This window comes from Adiantum capillus-veneris, chromosome 8 (assembly GCF_014529385.1).
Source record: "Adiantum capillus-veneris isolate H3 chromosome 8, ASM1452938v2, whole genome shotgun sequence".
NCBI lineage: Eukaryota > Viridiplantae > Streptophyta > Polypodiopsida > Polypodiales > Pteridaceae > Adiantum > Adiantum capillus-veneris.
The window spans coordinates 107,765,988-107,784,775 of record NC_140938.1 but is presented as its reverse complement, the minus strand read 5'-3'; the positions used below and the strand labels follow the sequence as shown (position 1 = coordinate 107,784,775).

The window sequence follows — 18,788 nt, the reverse complement described above, 5'->3', positions numbered from 1 at the left end:
TCAGTGTGAACTAGGTGTAAACCTGTCCGCCACGCCGTGAGCTATAAATTTATCCCACACACACCTTTCAACGAGCGCGTGTTAGCCTAGTGGTTAGAGTCAATCCCGTGGGGGAGAGGGTAGTGGGTTCAAGACCCGAATCCGAGAAAGTGGGAATCTTTTGCATTCCGTATGCAATCCAACGGTCACGATCAACCGATGATCGTGAGCCATTGATCCCACCTCGAAATGAAGGTGTCAATTAGTGACGAGGCTTGGCACCCACTAAAAACAGTTCTATCTTAAAAGCATGCCTAGTCCAAAGCGGCCAGTGCCCCCACCATTGAGGTGAGTGCCACATAAGAAAGAGAGAGAGAGAGAGAGAGAGAGAGAGAGAGAGAAAGAGAGAGATTTTGTGCTCCCCGGGGAGAGAGAGAGAGTTTTATCCCAGGATTCAGGAACAATCGAGAGTGTGCGAAATGAAGGTGTCAATTAGTGACGAGGCTTGGCACCCACTAAAAACAGTTCTATCTTAAAAGCATGCCTAGTCCAAAGCGGCCAGTGCCCCCACCATTGAGGTGAGTGCCATATAAGAAAGAGAGAGAGAGAGAGAGAGAGAGAGAGAGAGAGAAAGAGAGAGATTTTGTGCTCCCCGGGGGGGGGGAGAGAGAGAGAGAGAGAGAGAGAGAGAGAGAGAGTTTTATCCCAGGATTCAGGAACAATCGAGAGTGTGCGAAATGAAGGTGTCAATTAGTGACGAGGCTTGGCACCCACTAAAAACAGTTCTATCTTAAAAGGATGCCTAGTCCAAAGCGGCCAGTGCCCCCACCATTGAGGTGAGTGCCACATAAGAGAGAGAGAGAGAGAGAGAGAGAGAGAGAGAGAGAAAGAGAGATTTTGTGCCCCCCGGGGAGAGAGAGAGAGAGAGAGAGAGAGAGAGAGAGAGAGAGAGAGAGTTTTATCCCAGGATTCAGGAACAATCGAGAGTGTGCGCGTGCATGTTAGCAGTGCCAAAGAGACGATGTGATCCCAACCCCATGGATGGCTCTCAGAACCAAGAGGCAGCACAACGCAACCACAACACTCGCGCCTTTGAAAATGCGGAGTCATCCTTGCCTCTACAACAACTCAACCACAGCATCGCCTTTCGGAGTGTGAAGCTACCGTCGCATATACAAGACAGCATTCTTCCTCTTCACAACTCCAGCCCTTCATCTCCTTTGGTGCAGGTGCCCTCCTTTTGTTTCAATGGCGGTAAGGGGCCTGCGCCCAAGCCCCTGCTAGATATTGAGGATGTGCGTGCTTTCTTTCGCTCCAAGTTTGGACCTCGCAAGCCCGAGATTGAGCACGGCAGCACAAGGCAGATTCATACAGGTGTATTTGGTATCGGCACCATGGGCTTTTCAGGTTCAGATGGTGGCTATGTCCATCTTTCATCTTCACAGGCCAGCGAAGGTCATGGTGAGATCTCATCGCATCCATTTGCAGAACAAAAATATGGGTATGTGCAAGATAACTTCCGAGAGGGTTATACTCCGGATCGCACACATGATGGGTATGTGCGAGACCGTGTGCAGCTGCATTCTGATTATTATTACCATTTTGGCTCTCATCGTCAGCCCGCTACCCCTCTTCTTGACCTTAATGATGTGCGATATACCATTGATATGTTCCTTCACAAAACATGGCTGCGCCGTCACCCCACGACCTCGCTGGCGAACAGATTGCCCTGGTATGAACCTCGAGCTCCTTTCCTGGCCAAAGGTCTCGAGTGGCCGCGTGAGAGATTTGAATCTGAAGAGGCAAGGAAAGCATATTATAGAAAAGCAAGAAAGAGGAAGCCCTTTCTACTAGGCTCTCCACCATTGTGGACGGTGACTGCCTTTAACTTGGCCTTCCTTCAGATGATTATGTACAATCCAGTTGGGAGGTTCTACAATTATCTGATGAACCTTCCCTAATGAAGGAATCCTGGCCCTTTGTTATTTGTAACCTTTTCTTGGTAATGTTGGTGGTTTTGGGTGGTTACCATCTTGCTTAGAGATGGAGGTATGAGTCATGGCTACTATTGATGCAAAGAGCCTTTTGTGATGTACTAATTGTGAGTGTAGAGCCATCTGTGATGTACTTATTGTCATGAGCATCTCAAGTCTCCTTAGAATGAGCCATTTTTGTCAAACTGGCTTGGGTGTTTTTTGAGATGTGGCTTGCATGGAAATTCTTCTTGGGGTTCAGACATTTTCTCTTTCCTCTAGAGTTAACAAGCGTGAGAAAAAGAATTAGTTACCACGACCAAAATAAACAACACGAGAGGAAAAGTAGTCTCGAATGTAGCTCTCATCTTGCTTGTGTATTGAAGAACCAAGTAAGAGCCACGTTGCACCACGAGTTAGTGGGGGCAAGAGGGGTGAAGCATTGCACAAGGTCGCACCCATAGTAGTAGATGAAAAGGGTCGGAGTTTCTATTTTCAAGGAGATCATGAGAAATGTTTGATTGGAGATGGCAAGCCTACGCTTTCCCTTCCTTTTTCAAAATGTTAGTGGGCTTTGTGATCGTCTTCTACATTTGTGGACGAAAACATGGATATGCATTTATTTGGTAAACACTAACCCTACTAACATGATTTGTACTTTCTCTTTCCAAGTTTAGGCTATCATGTGGGGTGTTTCCAAATTGGGTGTTTTCGGTTGACCTTGACTTTTCCCAAGCACCTAATCTTTCCTCTTCCCTTGTCTTAGATCCAAAGCATCAATGCATGCATTTATTGAAGAGGGTTGCCAAATTTATTCTTAACGTATACATCAAATGCTTCATTGAACTGTAAAAAAACAATTTTTTAAGAGCATATCATTGACCACTATGGGCTTCTTACACCCAACAATACGCACAGGAAGTGACCAATTAAATTGCTCCAAAAGCAAAACTACTGGAAAAATGAATGGCCTTATCCCAGTCCTCTAATTCTTTTCTCACTTTACTATGTGTGATCTGCAACTTTGTCTTCTGATATCTCTCCACTATTGGTAGCATAAAAGATGGAAGTCCATCGTCAAGTACAACAGCATTTTCTGAGAACTATCCAAGGAAGGAGAGATTATCCAAAGTTGAGTACTTTTACAAATCATTCTACAAAGGGACAGAATGTCAGCTTATACCATATAGTGAACAAGTATCAACATCCTCATTTGGGACATACACATTAACCAGAGATAACGGTCCCTGTGGGCTATCGACTATCGACAATAGAAAATGGAGCATATGCCATTTGGAGAATCTAACAGCCACATCAGATATCAAATCGCTTAAATCGATGCATGAAGTGGTATCATAGAGCTCACAGAAAAGTTCATCTCCTCTATGATGCATTTTATGCTCTTACACAAACGGAAATTCAATTGCTTAGCAATTAACTACTGTTGATAGTTCCCATATCATTAGAGGCATTATGCCCTTTTACATTACACTATGGAGTGTTGAATATTATTCTGAATCCGAGTACCATTATCTCCAACGCCCACACCATAATTTAATCCCAAGATTGATAGGTGCATGGGCCCTTTAATGCAATTCTGGCAACCTCATAATATCACCAATAGCCTCAATGGATTCAAAAGAATATGGCCATACAAGCATCCCCCACTCTGACCCTAACATTGTGAGAGATGTTGCACCACCATCTAGAGTTTGCTAATGCACCTACTGCCTAGCATTTGCAAATGCAACTACCGCCGTTATCTTTATGTATGGGTATGTGTTTCTAACACAAGGCATCTTCTTATATCGAGATGCACAAGTCATCCACGTGCCCACTGCCTCACCCCATTCCATGGTGCAAGATGTTTCGACACCACCTTAATGTTGCACATGCAATAGCCATCCCTCCAATATGTTGTTCCCTATTTGTTGTGTTGGTTTTGCCTTCGGTTTAAACCTTGTCATTCCCTATGCATGGTCCATTGCTTAACAGACCCCATTCTAGACACACGTCTTTTTTATTCAATAGACTCCCCATAATTTTCTCTTTATACCAGATAAATCCACGAGGAAAGTTTATTATGTACAACAATGAACAGTTCAAGACTTGTAACAATACACAGAGGAGACGACGGTTGGGCATTTCACTAACCCAAAGTACAAGACATTGATAATTTATTGCCTCTAAAAAAAATTACTTGCTATATACCTTTCATTCTCATGGCTAATTGATCAAGGGTACAGGTAAAAATTGTGGAGTCAAAGCCTTATATTTCAAATGTTCAAAATTCATGCAGAGCCTTGAAACTTTGCCTAATTGTATAATTTCCTGAACACTCTTATCTGACACAATTGAAGGATATTCCCATAAGGAGCAGAACATCAATACTAAGACTTTTAGCATATAACCAGAAGCATTTGCGCTAGAACTGGTAAATTTAAAAGCTTCGTCGACATTAGACTGTGAATGACAAAAATAGACTGACTAAAAGCTTAGAACGACCAAAATGAAGAGGGCCAACGAACAAAATCGTACTTTTAATACATGATGTTCCAATAAGTGCTTCTCGATGGCTGAGGGCAGAAGCCCATGTCATTTAGTTTAGAAGAGAAATTTCTGTGTAAAGCCAGGTCAATAACTTTTGCTTAAGAGTCAAAGCCTCTCGACCATCCCATTCTCCTTTTGTCTTGACAATATTTGGGAACCAGCTCAATTCAAGACAGCAACAGACATCCTGAAGGCTGTTGCCCATTTCTTTTCCATGTTGCGGTTGTGTACAGCACTCTAGCGATTTGACCTAGTCCAATTTAGTCATACTCAAGCTCTTCAGGTAGGACTGGTTCCTCCAGAGGTACAACCGACTTTTTATCGACATCTCGAGGTAATGCTTTCCTCATGTCTGCAAGTAACAAAAAAACAATCATAAATACATAGGTCTATATACATTTCTGTTATGGCTCCAAAAATGAAGGGCAGATTCAGCTATGAACTTTTCCTTCAAAGTTCAACTCACCAAAGGCATCCTCCTCTCCAGAGTAATATCTTAAAACACGCCTATATATAGTATAGCCGAGCTGGTTACATGAAAACGAAGGATTCTTCAGCAAAAACAACAAGCTGGATGCACAGAAAAAACCCAGATGCTTACCTTCTCATACATCTTTATGGCTGGTAAATTCGAAGCTCTCACAAATAAATCCACGAAAAAGGCATTATACCTGACAAGTGAGCGTCAATATTAGCAAATTGATCATTGAAGGAAGAAAAAAATTGTCAATAAGACAAATTTACGTCTTTTCACTGATGGTTTCCAGAAGATTCATGAGTTTCTTGGCAAGTTGCTGCCGTCGATATTCGGGTGCTACAGTAACGGCAGTTACATGACCGTGCCAAGATTCTCCTTGTCCCTCTACTTTTCCCATAACTACAAGCAAACAACTCTCTCTCTCTCTCTCTCTCTCTCTCTCTCTCTCTCTCTCTCTCTCTCTCTCTCTCTCTCTCTCTCTCTCTCTCTCTCTCTCTCTCTCTCTCTGTGTGTGTGTGTGTGTGGGGAAAAAAAAGTGGGGCTTGGTACCCTATTGTATTACGCAATCAAAATTGCAAGCCCAAAGGCATTACATTAGCCCATAGGCACACACACATAATGGATCTGATAGTGAAAAAACCCTTGAGATATTCAATGATTACAAACCATCGGGAAAAACTACTAGTGGTGCAAAGTTCCGATGGGTGACACAACAAAACTTAAAAGCTAGGAGCAAGGGAGTGACAAAAGAACGTAGCAGAGAGATGAAGCAGAAACAGGCCACTCTAAAGACGGAGGAGGCTGAAAACTCCACCAAAAAATCTCCGATAGCCAACTCCAGATCTCCAAGGCCGTATCCTAGCAGAAGAAACATCACCCCTGCAAGAAGACTTTGTACCAAAAATCCGGGAGAGAAGAAGAAGAAGAGTATTTTAACAGCGTGGGAAACTATCCCAAGAGACCTTAAAGATCTATCCGACGAGGAGAGTTGAACTCAAGACCTGTTATTCAAGAGGGAAATGGCATAACCAATCTACCCACCCCTGGAAATGATTAACAGGGCTATGACATTCTTCCACCTGCAAGCAAAAGCAGTTATGTGGTGCAAATCTGAAGGCAAGGCAAGAACTGCCCAACACACCCACCAACCCACACCCACCATACCAATTCCAAACCTAAATCACCCATCAAACACTAAACGGCCCTAAAGAAACCTCCTACTCCCAGGATGTACACAGAGCAAGAATTAGAAGAGGTGGTTGATGCACGAATTGCTCAGCTTTTTGACGCACAAAACAAAGCAGAAAAGCACGACAAAAAGCAAAAGAAAGGAACTGACTTCCCGGGTTATTTGGGTCGTTAGTCTACATTTGAATCGGCAAGAAAGCAAAAGAAGTGTGTGCGATTTGAAGGAGTACCCAGTTCTTCTTCTTCTTCTTCTTCTGAGAGTTCTTCTAGCTCCTCTGACTCAATGAAGAAGACAGAAAAGGCAAAAAGGGAAGCAAAAAGCAAAGCGTCAGAAAGGGCAAGAAAAAGGCAAAGAAGCCTAAATCTCGCCCCGTGGTTGAGAGTTCTATAGAGGACTCATCTTCAAATAGTTCAGACTCTCATGACAGCAGCTTTTACGCAAAGAAGAAGAATTTTTATAAAGCCAATCAGCATGACTTTCTGAAGATAAAAGCAAGAAAGTCCGAGAGTTTAAAGAAGGTGGACAATCAATTAAAATTGACACGTTTTCTAGTTATAGAGATGCTTCGGAGGCTTTGTCTTTTGTACAGCAATTTGACATAGCTTTCTCAAGAGGGCGTTGACATAACTTTCTCAGGAGGGCGTTACTCAGAGCACTCCAAGATTTGGAGGGCTGCCTCTTACTTTAAGGGAAATGCTCGAACTTGGTGGTCCACGCTTCTATTAAACAAGACAGCGCCAATTAAATGGCTAAGATTCAAAAGGCTTTTTATTTCTTCTTGGCTGACTCGAGAGTATGAACGCGACAAACTAACTGCTTGGAACCATCTTTGGATGACCAAGAAGGACACAATTGACGCTTATTGCGAGAAATTCTAGAGCTCTTTTCTACCCGCCTCTTCATTTAAGAAGATCTCGTTCAAAGAACAGATTGAGCGGTTTGTCTTCCTACAGAGATCTGAGATCACTACTTAGAACAAAAGTCAGCTTCCATTCAGGAGTTGATGAGTCATGCAAAATGAGGTTTTGCCATTCACTCAGGCAGTGTGACCTACCCCACAGATGAAATCATGACGCAAAGGGCCGAACAGACTTCGACAAATGAAAGTAGAAAGAGGAAGAGCAATCTAGAAAAGAAAGAAAAGGATGCACGACCCAAACTCACTCCTCGAGAGAGAGCTCTCTACATCAAGGAAGGGAAGTGCTTTGGATGTGGGAAAACTGGGCATATCTCCGTGAAGTGACCTAAAAAGGCACCGAAAAACAGAACGACAAGGACGATGAAAGGCCTGAGAGTTCGAGAGCAGCAGAGAAACTTGGAAGAAAAACGCAAGATGAAAACGGGACCGGTTCCAAAATGCGTTGGTATTGACCCTAGCACGATGGACGAGAGTACAGAACTTTGTGTAAAGTAAAAGACCAAGAAGCCCTGATCTTCTTTGCTGGAGGAGCCAAGGCCAACTTCAATTCACCTGAATTAGCGGCGCAGCTCGAGATCACTCCTGATCGGATGGGACCACTTGCAGAGGCAGTTCTAGCAGCACCCGACAAGGACGTAGCCATTACACATGTCATTGGCAAACTTAGTTTGCATTGTCAGGGGTATTTGGGGCATGAGGACTTCTACATAATGCCTTTGGAAGCTTGTGATGTTCTCTTGGTCGACTATCGGGCGAGGAAAGCGACTTTGACCACAGAGAAGGACAGAACCATTGTACTCGATGCAAAACTTAAGGGCGAGTCTGTCCCTATTGTATCGGCTTCGGCCATTTCAAAATTAATGAAATCCAGTCTGTTTGTTTACTCGATCTTTTTGAAAGAGTTGAATGATGAGAATAGGACAAATATGTCTGAACTTGATAAAGAATGCCAAGATTTTCTCCACACTCATGTCGATTGCTTCTCACAGGGCCTGATATGCGAGTTACCACCCGCTCGTCCTGAAGATCATACCATTGATCTGATACTTGGAAGCACATCACCAAACCGGCCACCTTACCGTGTGAGCCGAGCCCAGAACGAAGAAATTATGAACCAAGTGAAAGACCTCTTGGAAAAGGGTCTTGTCCAGCCTAGTACTTCACTGTACTGCTCTCCTGTGTTGTTGGTTTTGAAGAAAGACGGATCTTGGAGAATGTGCATCGATTAAAGAGCTCTCAACAAAATCACCATAGAGAACAGATTTCCGATTTCTAGAATCGATAATATACTTGACCGACTTAAGGGATATCAGCTTTTTGGGCTAGTTGCTTTTGAGTTTAAGGCTTTTCATGTAAACTACTCTTGGGGCCTAGGGCCTTTAAATATGAGGCTATGACTCATTCTCTAGCACTCTTCTACGAGAAGGTGCAGAGCATGGAGTACCGGCTTGTACTGTGTTGATGCAATATAAAGAAATATCGAAAGGGACGCCAAGGTTTGGAGCCAATACTCTCTGGGGTGGAATTTCGCCACTCCGTGTCGCGTGTGCTCTCTCTCTTTCAGTTCAGTTGTTATTGAAGTGCTAAAGGTCTGTTCAATCTGTTCTTTTCTAATGGCACGTGGTGCCCGTCTTGTGACACAAACCACAAGCAGTCATGCAGAACACACTCACCCCAAGCACATGCTAATCCACAAGCACAAGCATCATACACACAAGAAAAAAGGCGCATACAAGAAAGCTGTCAACTTACAGGAATCTTCTGAGTGGCCCAAAAGGGGTTAGGTTTAAAAACCTAATCCAAAAGTTATCCAACTTATGGTACCCCCAACCGAGGGGCCTAAAACTAAAAAATTAAAAATAGGAACCCAAATTGCGTAAAGGTTGATGACGTAGCAGGCCGTACGGATATCCGGAAATTGCACCGCACTGACACTACTGACATGGCATGCCGTATAGACACCCCATGGGGCGCTAGCTTTTTGGGCTCCAGATGCTTTTAAAACCTATGCTCTAATGTAATTGCTTTTGAACAAGGCCAAGAACCTTTAAAAGAATGCTCGACCTCTTCTCCCGGTAGATTAGCTTGGAGCTTGCCAGTGAGAAAGGTCGAACTTTGTACTTTGTGGAAGCTTAATAAATAAAGAAATACCGAGAAGGGACGCAAGTCTTTGAGGCCAGTGCTTCTGGGCGCGAACTCCGCCATGTCGTGTCTCAGTTTTGTTCAACTGTTTCAGTTTCTCTCACGTGTGTTGTCACAAATAGGAGCGCATAACAATACACAATATACTCGGATAAATAGAGTTTCACTTAATAATGAAGCTAATTGATATAGAGATAGAAATACAGAGAAAGAGTAAGAAGATCGACACAGTACTCGACCAGAAGATGGGTTGGTCCCCCCCCGTAAGAGCATCTTTCTTACTGGGGAGAAGTCTATACAAGCACGTGAACTGAACGTATTACCAGGTTCATTCTAGAATCAGACTCGATGGTTCCCGGAAGCCTCAGCTTCCTATTTCTAAGGTAAAACCCTATTCCAACGAACTTTCGTTCCTTATTCCGAATCCTCGAGAACTAAGGTTCTCGCCTCTCAATCTTACCTTCCAGACTCAAGCATCCCTTTAACTCGTTTCCAACTCTATTCCCAGAGTCCTCTTCCATAGAAATCCTAGCAGCAACTCTATTTTCTTAGACGCGAAGTCCTTAAGAATCTCAAGAATCTCAACTTCGGAATCCCAACTCAAGAGTCTACCACTCTCAGATCTGTGGATCTACTCCCAAACTCAAGGTGTGAAACCCTTGGGCTGATCTAGCTCTAGTTCCTCAGAGCGCTTTTCTCCTACACAAGGTCGAGTAGAGGGAGTACACCTACAAACAAAGACTCACAGATTAAAACATGAAAAACAATACCTTTGGAGTCTTGACACTCGAAACGCAACTTGGTTCTAGAAAAGCAAGTTCCCGGAAGAGATCTCTTCGTAGAGAACCTTCTCTTCCAATTCTACACACAGAGAGGTTCTCAGGTTCCTTCTCGGAAATCAGCCTCGTCTACGACGTCTATGGGCTGAAAACAGAGAAAAGCAGCAACTTGTTGTGATGGAAACACTTTCCATAGGCACTTTTCGCAATGGGAATCCCCTACATGGTCTTGGAGACATCTCGGGCACTTGGGGCTGTTATGGAATTGATATATACCTAGATGAATCCAGGATAAGCCCAGATTCACCCTTGAAGGAAAGTGCAAGGTATAGACCCATGGTAGTCACCCACAAGACGATATAACCATCAGCTGCATCATGCATAGTATTGACTAAATACCACGACATCCCCACTAACGTCGTCAGTGCCCAATAGTGGGTGTAGAACTAGGTACTAACATATGCTCCCCAACACAACACACACCACACGCACACACATATGAGCATACATCAAACAAAGTTCAGCATACTGAGTTTCTGTCATGACTCCGGAGATCAAGGGCAGACTCAGCCATAATGAAGCCTAGCACTAAAAGAAGCATGAAATCGAAAAAATTAGCACAAATGAGGTAGTTGATAGGACATACGCACCACAAAAGATAGAAAGAATTAGCACAATATCAACTGGTCGTAACTTGGACGAAAACTTCACAATGTTATGGAATTGATATTTATCCACTTATTACAGCTGACAGGTGGCAAAAGCAATAGCAGATAATGGATTATGCAGAAGGATATTATATTTTATGTATATTTGATTATTCAAGTGCTCTTTATGAGCTTTGGCCATTTATGACCGGCCAGCCAATTTGTACTCATTTTTGGGCATTCAAGAAATCTATAAATAAATACGTGCAAGAGGGAAATGCTCACTCTTGCACGGGGGGAGATTGCACCGAGTGTTTGCGTTGCTCTTCTCTCCTCTCCTCTCTTTTCTCTCGCCGTGCCGACGTAGCACTCCGCTCTAGGAGGTGCGCCTGCACGTGCTATCTAGCTCTCTCTCGCTCTCTATCTCTCTCTGTTTGCATACGTCGTGGTTATGTGCTATGCGAGTCGGCAGGTACGTAGATTTAGTCGTTTATGTCTTGCTATGTGCTATTTTCGAGTATTTTGCAGGGCAGCCAGGCTTCCGACTATAGCAATGGTATCAGAGCCTGCAAAAACGCTCTTGGCAGTGCTAGAAACATGCTCACGATGAGCATGGTGATGAATCACGTCCCATAGCTAAGTTTGTTTACTTTACTTATTTTATTAGCATAATGCTTAACATGATTGTGCATAAAATGGTTATGTGATTCAATTAAAATAAGATTAGTTTGATTAGGAGTTTAATTAATACAAATTAGCATGGAACGAAGAATAAGAAAAGCTTCAGCATCAAAGAAACAATCAACTCAAATGACGAAGAAGAAGTAGAGAAGTTTTTACATCAGATGAAGATATCAAGAGAGGTGTCTAAAATTTGTTTGATGAGTTTTGCATTCATGACCAATTAATCAAGAAGATCGAGGTTTGAGATAACAATGGGTGCCTCTAAGAGAGCTCGTAGACCTGCACACTAATTCTCGACTCAAGCCCCAATGGATAACCTATTTGCCACACTCGGGTGCACACCATTGTGGGAAAGAGGTGGGAAACATGACTTGCAAACTTTGAAATATATTCTCTGTTGCAATTTCAGTGGCGTGCGAAGCTTGGCAACTTGCCTTCACAGAAAAGCATTGAGCGCACAAGGAAGGGGGAGCGCTGAGGAGGCTCATGAGACAAGAGCTATGGCACCAACTTAACTGCCAGTGGTCCCACACCACAGACCATTGCATGCCCACAAAGCGAGGCTAGCATGCGAGTAGCCGTCTTCGGACACACTACAGTCCTCTATGGCGTGTACCATGCAGATCCATAGTGCACTCTCTCTCACTCTTTCTCTCTCTCTTTCGCACAGATCATGGATGGCCCTCTCGTATTTTTCTGCCCGTTTCTCGCCTTCTCAGCCTTTGGTTTATTCCCATGCAGAACGACACCAACCACAAGTCACTCTCTCTATCTCTCTCTACAATCGCGACTCTCTCTCTGTCTCTATCTCTCTCTGGCCACCACCCGCCATCAACCTCTCTTTTGCTGACGTTTGTCACCAACCACCACGGTCTCTCTCTATCTCACACATAGTCGTCAGCCTTTCTGCTCTACAGTTCCAACTCACTCTCACCCACCACCTCGCTCCCCAGCATGCGTGCATGTACTGGCCGCGGTCGTAATCCTTCTCTCACCTCACTCACCCACCATGCAGCACACAAGCTTCCGCCAACCACAACTGTCTCTCAATCTTTTTTTATTATTATTCTTTTCGCCAACCACAGCATGTCTCTCTTTCTCTTAGTACTGCAGCCACCAGTCGCCATGCAAACTCTCACTTTCTCACCCCCACTTGCATGCGACGTGGTCTCGCAAACCGCTGCAATGTAAGGCCAGCTAGGAGATAGGTTTAAGGGTGGACCAAACTTCTACATGAGCTTGCGTGCATATTGTGCTACCCACCCCCACAATATCATAGATGATCTGTTGGCCGAAACTCGAGTAAGGTGGGTTCCTTTACCAACTACCAAAACTCACCAGTACTTTCTTGCCCAGTTTGACCATATCCTACACTCAAAGCATTACAGGAAGCTATAACGCGGGCAGGGCACTTCTCTCGGACACTTTTTCCCACAAGCTTTGTCGACGAGCATTTGGTGAAGCTTTCAGGGATGCTCACCTCTTCTTGCTGTTTAAAGTCGATGATGGGAGAGCTGCAACTCAAGTTTAAAGCAGGATAGTCTTCCTCCACGATGGCAGCAAATTCAAAGGCCTTGGTATGTAAGGCAAATAGCTCGCAAAAATTTGACAAGGAGACAGGACCTATCAAGCCCCAAGTGGCGTGCCTTTTTCTCTGCGGCCACGGTGAGGTGGGATAGCCATACTCCGGAAATTAAGCGCTCGTCAACCTTAACCACCTACAGCAGTACTCTCGCAGACGTTGCTTCAATGCCAGGCAGGAGCCACGCACTCGTGGCTTAGCGATACACAACCTCTCTTTCCAAGAAGAAGATCGGAAGCTGGTCATGAGACAATGTACCTGTAATGGCGGCTTGATTGCTTGCTGGGAGATTGAGCCTCAAAGGGGTCTGATAAGCCTTCCAACACATCGGGATCCTCTTGCTCAAAGAAATCCCTAAAGTAGGCGATCACTTCTTGAGGGAGAACATCGACATCTCCTTGCACACTCTGAGCTTCCTGAACACTAACATGATGCATTTACTCTCTCTCCCTCCCCCTCTCTTCCTCCTCTCTAGCACTCAAATGGAAGGCCTCTTTGTTGCAGCAGTTCATCCTTGACTGACTGTCTGAAGCGGTACACATGCAGTTCGCTACGAGCCTCGTTAGGGCTTCTTTAATGTGACGTGAGCATGTCATGTTGACTCACTTGAGTGCAGGCAGCTTCACCAAGGTTTTTGCAGGTCCGAGAATTTAAGGTCTTTTGTCCCAAGACTCAAATGCAGCATAAAATATTACAAGGTCTGCTTTCATCTTGTTGTATATGTTCATGACCTCGTCATATAGTTGATGTCGAAATCCTTGCAGCCATGAGCTGCCCACATAGACTTTAGGTGACGCATGCTGGTGCCCAACCACACACACACACACACACACAAACACATTGAGGAGCTTGCCTTTCCTGTAGTGTTGCTGCACGTCGGGGGGCATGGGCTTTGATGATGCATGGAGCAGGTTCCTGGATACCTCTTTCTCCATTTATGGTAATGATGAAGCAGTCTTTACGGAACCCTCATCATCCATGATTGCTACACCTACCGAGGAGAACGTTGATCCCTTTCTCCTATGATTTCAATGATTTTCATTATGTAATGATTTATTATTTATGTCGAAATATGTGATTACAACTACTACGGTCTACGCTCACCAACTATCTACGCATTGTCTTGTCAGGTTTAGGTAACTTGTATAAGATACCAACTCCCATCCTACCTCCTCCCAGTTAATATCCAGAGGCTTAAGTAGATGGTTTTGTAAGGCATTTCCTTGACGCACCAAAAATCTATATTCTCATCCCTAATTCTAGCTCTACCAAACAAATAATTTGTCATAAATAAAGGCTTCTAGCAAAGGCAATTCAAGATCAAATTACTTTTGGGTTGTTTGTCCAATCAGTCACGGTTAATAATCGTAGACGTCTGTCAGTCCTCAATGTAATTTTGTCTCCCACATTGCACTATAAAATCCAATTAGATCTCCTTACCTACATTTTTTTTTTTTCTTTTTTCTGCCTTGTTCGTGGTTTTTGTCTATCTGTGGTATTTCGTTAGGACTGCAACATTCTCTCACATTTTCATTTTCGCAGGGCTATGGCTAACTTTTAATTTGTGTTCCAGCTTCATTATTTATTTTGCAATTGTTGAATCAAAGTGCTAACACTGTATGTTCTAAATATGTGATCGCACACTAATCTTGAATCAAATTCTCAACAGACAACATAGTCTTTTATTTTATTTCAAATTACTAACACAAAATTAACATATTTTGAAATTGTTAATTATACTATGGTGCAAGTTTGATAGTCGCAGTTCTCCTTAGCTTCTACAAATCTATTTGACACGCCTCAGATGCAAGTTACAATTGTATCTGTCTCCACAAACACACTGGCTCATATAATTTTGATGCAGTGTACCCTCAAGGTATGTGCATTAACCTCACTCCCCTTTTCATAATTGCTTTACCGACAATCTTTTATACATTAGGCAACCCAACATCTCTCATATCATCACTAATACTTATAAAATGGAATCTCAAATTCATCACTCCTATTTTTAAATTTCATTCTGCTCACTGAATACTCCATCAAATGCTCCGATCATGGCTTCTAATTGTACTACAAGTATTTTTTGTAAAGATAATTTGTCAATAAGCCCTGCAGCTACTCATGTGAGCCACGGTGTTTTGGGATAGTGCACAATAATTTGTAATTGCCTTGATATACTGCACTGCAATGTCAACATTGTAACTATTTTTATTTTCTCCTTTATGCCTTGTCTAGTCCATTGGTCACAAGCACACAGATCCGCCGATTTAAGCAGTGTGTCAATGCTCATCTAGTGCAGATTCGCCGAATTAGGCAGCACAACAACAAACTACAGATTCACCCTTTTTGAACTTATATCAAATGCAGATTCGCCGATTTAGGCAGCACGTCGGGTGTAGATTCGGCCAATTTAAGCAACACCGATCACAAAATCATGCTGCAGTGGTTGGTCACCACTGTAACTGGTATGATTTTGTTACCCGGGTATAGAAAATAAAAGATATTTTGGATTTAGATTTGGATTGGGAATTGGTATATGTCGATGCTTTTTTGTCATGACACTATTTATGAAATTGGATTTGAGATTGATGAGAAATGATTATTGAATGATGAGTGTGACCAATGATATCATGATTCATCAGGGTATGACATATACTACTTATTCTAGTGGTATGGGACACTAGAATAGATAGTATGTGGATGACGGCAGACATAAGCAATGTTGTTTAGTTTCATTCATTCTACTATATGCTATTTTTTGACACAAATTTCTAATCATTTTTTTACGAGTATCGTTTGCAGATTTCTTATATTTGCAACTCAAGACAGTTGCTTTCCAACGGAGAGGTATGTTATGGAATTGATATTTATCCATTTATTGTAGCTGACACGTGGCAAAAGCATTAGCAATGATGGATTATGCAGAAGGATATTATATTTTATGTATATTTGATTATTCAAGTGCTCTTTATGAGCTTTGGCCATTTATGACCGACCGACCAGTTTGTACTCATTTTTGGGCATTCAAGAAATCTATAAATAAATATGTGCAAGAGGGAAATGCTCACTCTTGCATGGGGGGAGATTGCACCCAGTGTTTGCGTTGCTCTTCTCTCCTCTCCTCTCTTTTCTCTCGCCGTGCCGACGTAGCACTCCGCTCTAAGAGGTGCGCCTGCACGTGCTATCTCGCTCTCTCCCGCTCTCTCTCTCTCTCTCTGTTTGCATACGTCGTGGTTATGTGCTATGCAAGTCGGTAGGTACGTAGATTTAGTCGTTTATGTCTTGCTATGTGCTATTTTTGAGTATTTTGCAGGGCAGCCAAGCTTCCGACTGTAGCAGGGGCAGCCATGGGGATCACCGGCGGAGTCACCTTCGCGGCTGAAAATCTGCAGCAGCCCCTTCTTGTCCCTAGCGCTGGCTTTTTCTATGTCTGAGAGAGAGAGAGAGAGAGAGGGGGGGTGTTTCACTTTTATAGCTCTTGGCAGCCGGCAAGAATAGCAGGGGTCTTGCCGACAGAGGGGGCGCTGAGTTTTGGCTGCTTCATGTATATGTGGCTGCACTTATTAAGTGGGCAGCCGACCTCTTTTTAAAAAATGTTGTAACGAGAAGGCACCACGTGCCAACGGAAAAGAACAGACTCCAACTTTAAGCACTTCAAATAGCAACTGAATTAAAAGAGATGCACGAGACACGAGACAAGGAGTGGTGAAGTTCCATCCCAAGAGAGCACTGGCCCCAAACCCTCGCGCCCCTTTCCATATGGGTGAAAGCATGTTAACCTGTCATGCTTTTTCATGTCCCGGACAATGCTAACTAGCACAATTTTGACATATGCTAACTAGTACAATAACTTGAGCTACATCTCCAAGATCTATGACATATGATACATCAATAGAAAGCACTTGAAACAAGGAATCCAAATGTACAACCTCCGACAAATTTTGATATTATTTGTATAAAATTTATCGGACGCCCAACTTTTTGAAGATGTGCTAACTTAAAACTGCTAACTAGCACAAAAAGCGCAACAGGTTAACATGCTTTCACGCATATTTCTTTATATTGCTGCAACACAGTACAAGCCGGTACTCTATCCTCCGCACTCCCACGCAGAGACGTGCTAGAGACTGAGCCCATGGCACATATTTAAAGGGCCCTAGGCCCAAAAGCAGATTACAAGGAAAAGCTTCAAGTCCAAAAGTTGGTTGCGCAAAATTCGTACAACTATCACATCAACAACATACAGCACAAATCGCAAGCGTCCGTACAACTCCTGTCAGCTTGCTACGCAATGTTTTTTTGTGTGGGAGAGCCGCTTTATTTTATTATTTTTCCCCTAGGCACTTGGACCCCATTGGACGGGGTCTCATAAATTGGCAAAAACTTCTTTAGTAATAATTGGCCCCACTAGGCGAGGATTTGTAAGTTCGTGAGTTCTCCTTCTTTTATTGCTTCTCCTTAGGGTTTAGGCCCCTCGGCCGGGATCTTCGAGATGGCTCGGGTCTTCAATGGCTTGACACGTCGACGACTTGTGACGTCCCCCCTTCTTGATAGAAGAGTAATCATCCGCGATTACCATATACTTGCAAAACAACCAAAGTTCGCTCAAAAATTTGATATCCTGGGCGTTGGCTTCCCTGAAAAATCTCATCCAATAAGGAGTTGTTAGGTGCAGCGGAATGATTGTTGCGCTTTGCTCAAGATGAGTGCTCCGAACTGTGCTCAAGGTTCCTTTTGTTCTTATGGAAGGGAGAGCCTTCTGTTCTTAATGAGAGAATGCTATGATCACAAACAAAGTGAATGGACACTGTGCGTGCAAGTGTATGAGACTGAGAGATAGAAAGAAAAGAGATACGACACCAGAGACGTAAAACCCTCCTCCCAAGGCCCCACTCTCGTCGGCGAGAGTGGTCTGCTTATGATTGCACAAAGTGGTCCAATGACGATGCAATTTGGGACTATGCCGATGACGACGACGGCGACGACGACGACGGTAGGGCTGAAATCTGCAATCTTTCTAATGCTGTCCAAAAACGCTATGGGCTGAAATCTGCAAATCTTGTATCTGCTGAATTCTGACTCTATGTCGATGACGATGTCGATGGCGACGATGCGACGACGACGCGCTGAAAACGCAGATGCTGAAATCTGCGTTTTCCAGGCTGAAACTATAAACCTTGCGAAAACTGACAGTGCAGCAAGGAACTGCTGTCTGCAGGAAGGTGAGATCTGCAAGGTTCGGGACTTGATCTGCCGGTACTAAAGGCTGAAAACTGAAAACGCTGGTCTTGTGGCTTATTCTATCGCGATAGATCTGCAAAACGTTGAGGTTGCTGGCAGATGCAAAAACGCTAGGGCTGAAAATCTGTGTTTCTGTCACAGTGGCTCTACAAATGCAAAACGCTAGGGCTGATATGAGGTTCTTCTGTCGCCGGAATTTGCAAGTGCAAATCGTTGGCTGATCTGGTCCAAAAACGCTGGGCTGTTGCTTGGGAGCAAAAACGCTAGGTCACTTGGGGGGTTCTGCTGAGAAGGTGCCTGTTGAGCATGTGCTCCTGCTGCCTCTTCTGCCATTTAGTGCTAACTTGGGTTTTGCTTATATATTAACTTAGCAAAATTGCCCTATCTACTTTTGTTGGAAGTCACTTAAAAATAATAAGTGAAAAATACCAAAAATAGGGAAAATAGGCTAAAATCACTGGAAAATTCCTCTGAGTGAACCTGATGGATTCTAATGGGAATACTGATGATCATGCTGTGTGCAACCAGAGGATATGCATCTATGCTAAGTGACTGGGCATGCACGGTCTACGAATAGACTCACAAAAGTGCCAGATCACTTCTAATCTAGACTGACTGGATTGAC

The 18,788-nt window shown here is 43.5% G+C and overlaps 2 protein-coding genes across 2 annotated transcripts in view; one reads left to right on the top strand and one right to left on the bottom strand.

The window, feature by feature from the left end:
• Positions 1–900: 900 nt before the first annotated feature.
• LOC147452730 (uncharacterized) lies at positions 901–2,031 on the top strand. Its single transcript, XM_086519005.1, has one exon. The coding sequence runs from the start codon at positions 978–980 to the stop codon at positions 1,938–1,940; it is 963 nt and encodes a 320-aa protein (XP_086375131.1). The 5' UTR covers positions 901–977; the 3' UTR covers positions 1,941–2,031.
• Positions 2,032–4,433: 2,402 nt separating this feature from the next.
• LOC147452729 (Acyl-CoA N-acyltransferases (NAT) superfamily protein) overlaps positions 4,434–18,788 on the bottom strand; it is a 32,657-nt gene continuing 18,302 nt past the window's right edge. Inside the window, exons 3-6 of the mRNA XM_086518329.1 lie at positions 5,247–5,379; positions 5,104–5,173; positions 4,969–5,029; positions 4,434–4,854 (exon numbers count right to left, since the gene is read on the bottom strand). Of these exons, the coding sequence (XP_086374455.1) occupies positions 4,763–4,854; positions 4,969–5,029; positions 5,104–5,173; positions 5,247–5,379 (356 nt within the window). The 3' untranslated portion in view covers positions 4,434–4,762. The remainder of the gene's footprint in view (positions 4,855–4,968; positions 5,030–5,103; positions 5,174–5,246; positions 5,380–18,788) is intronic.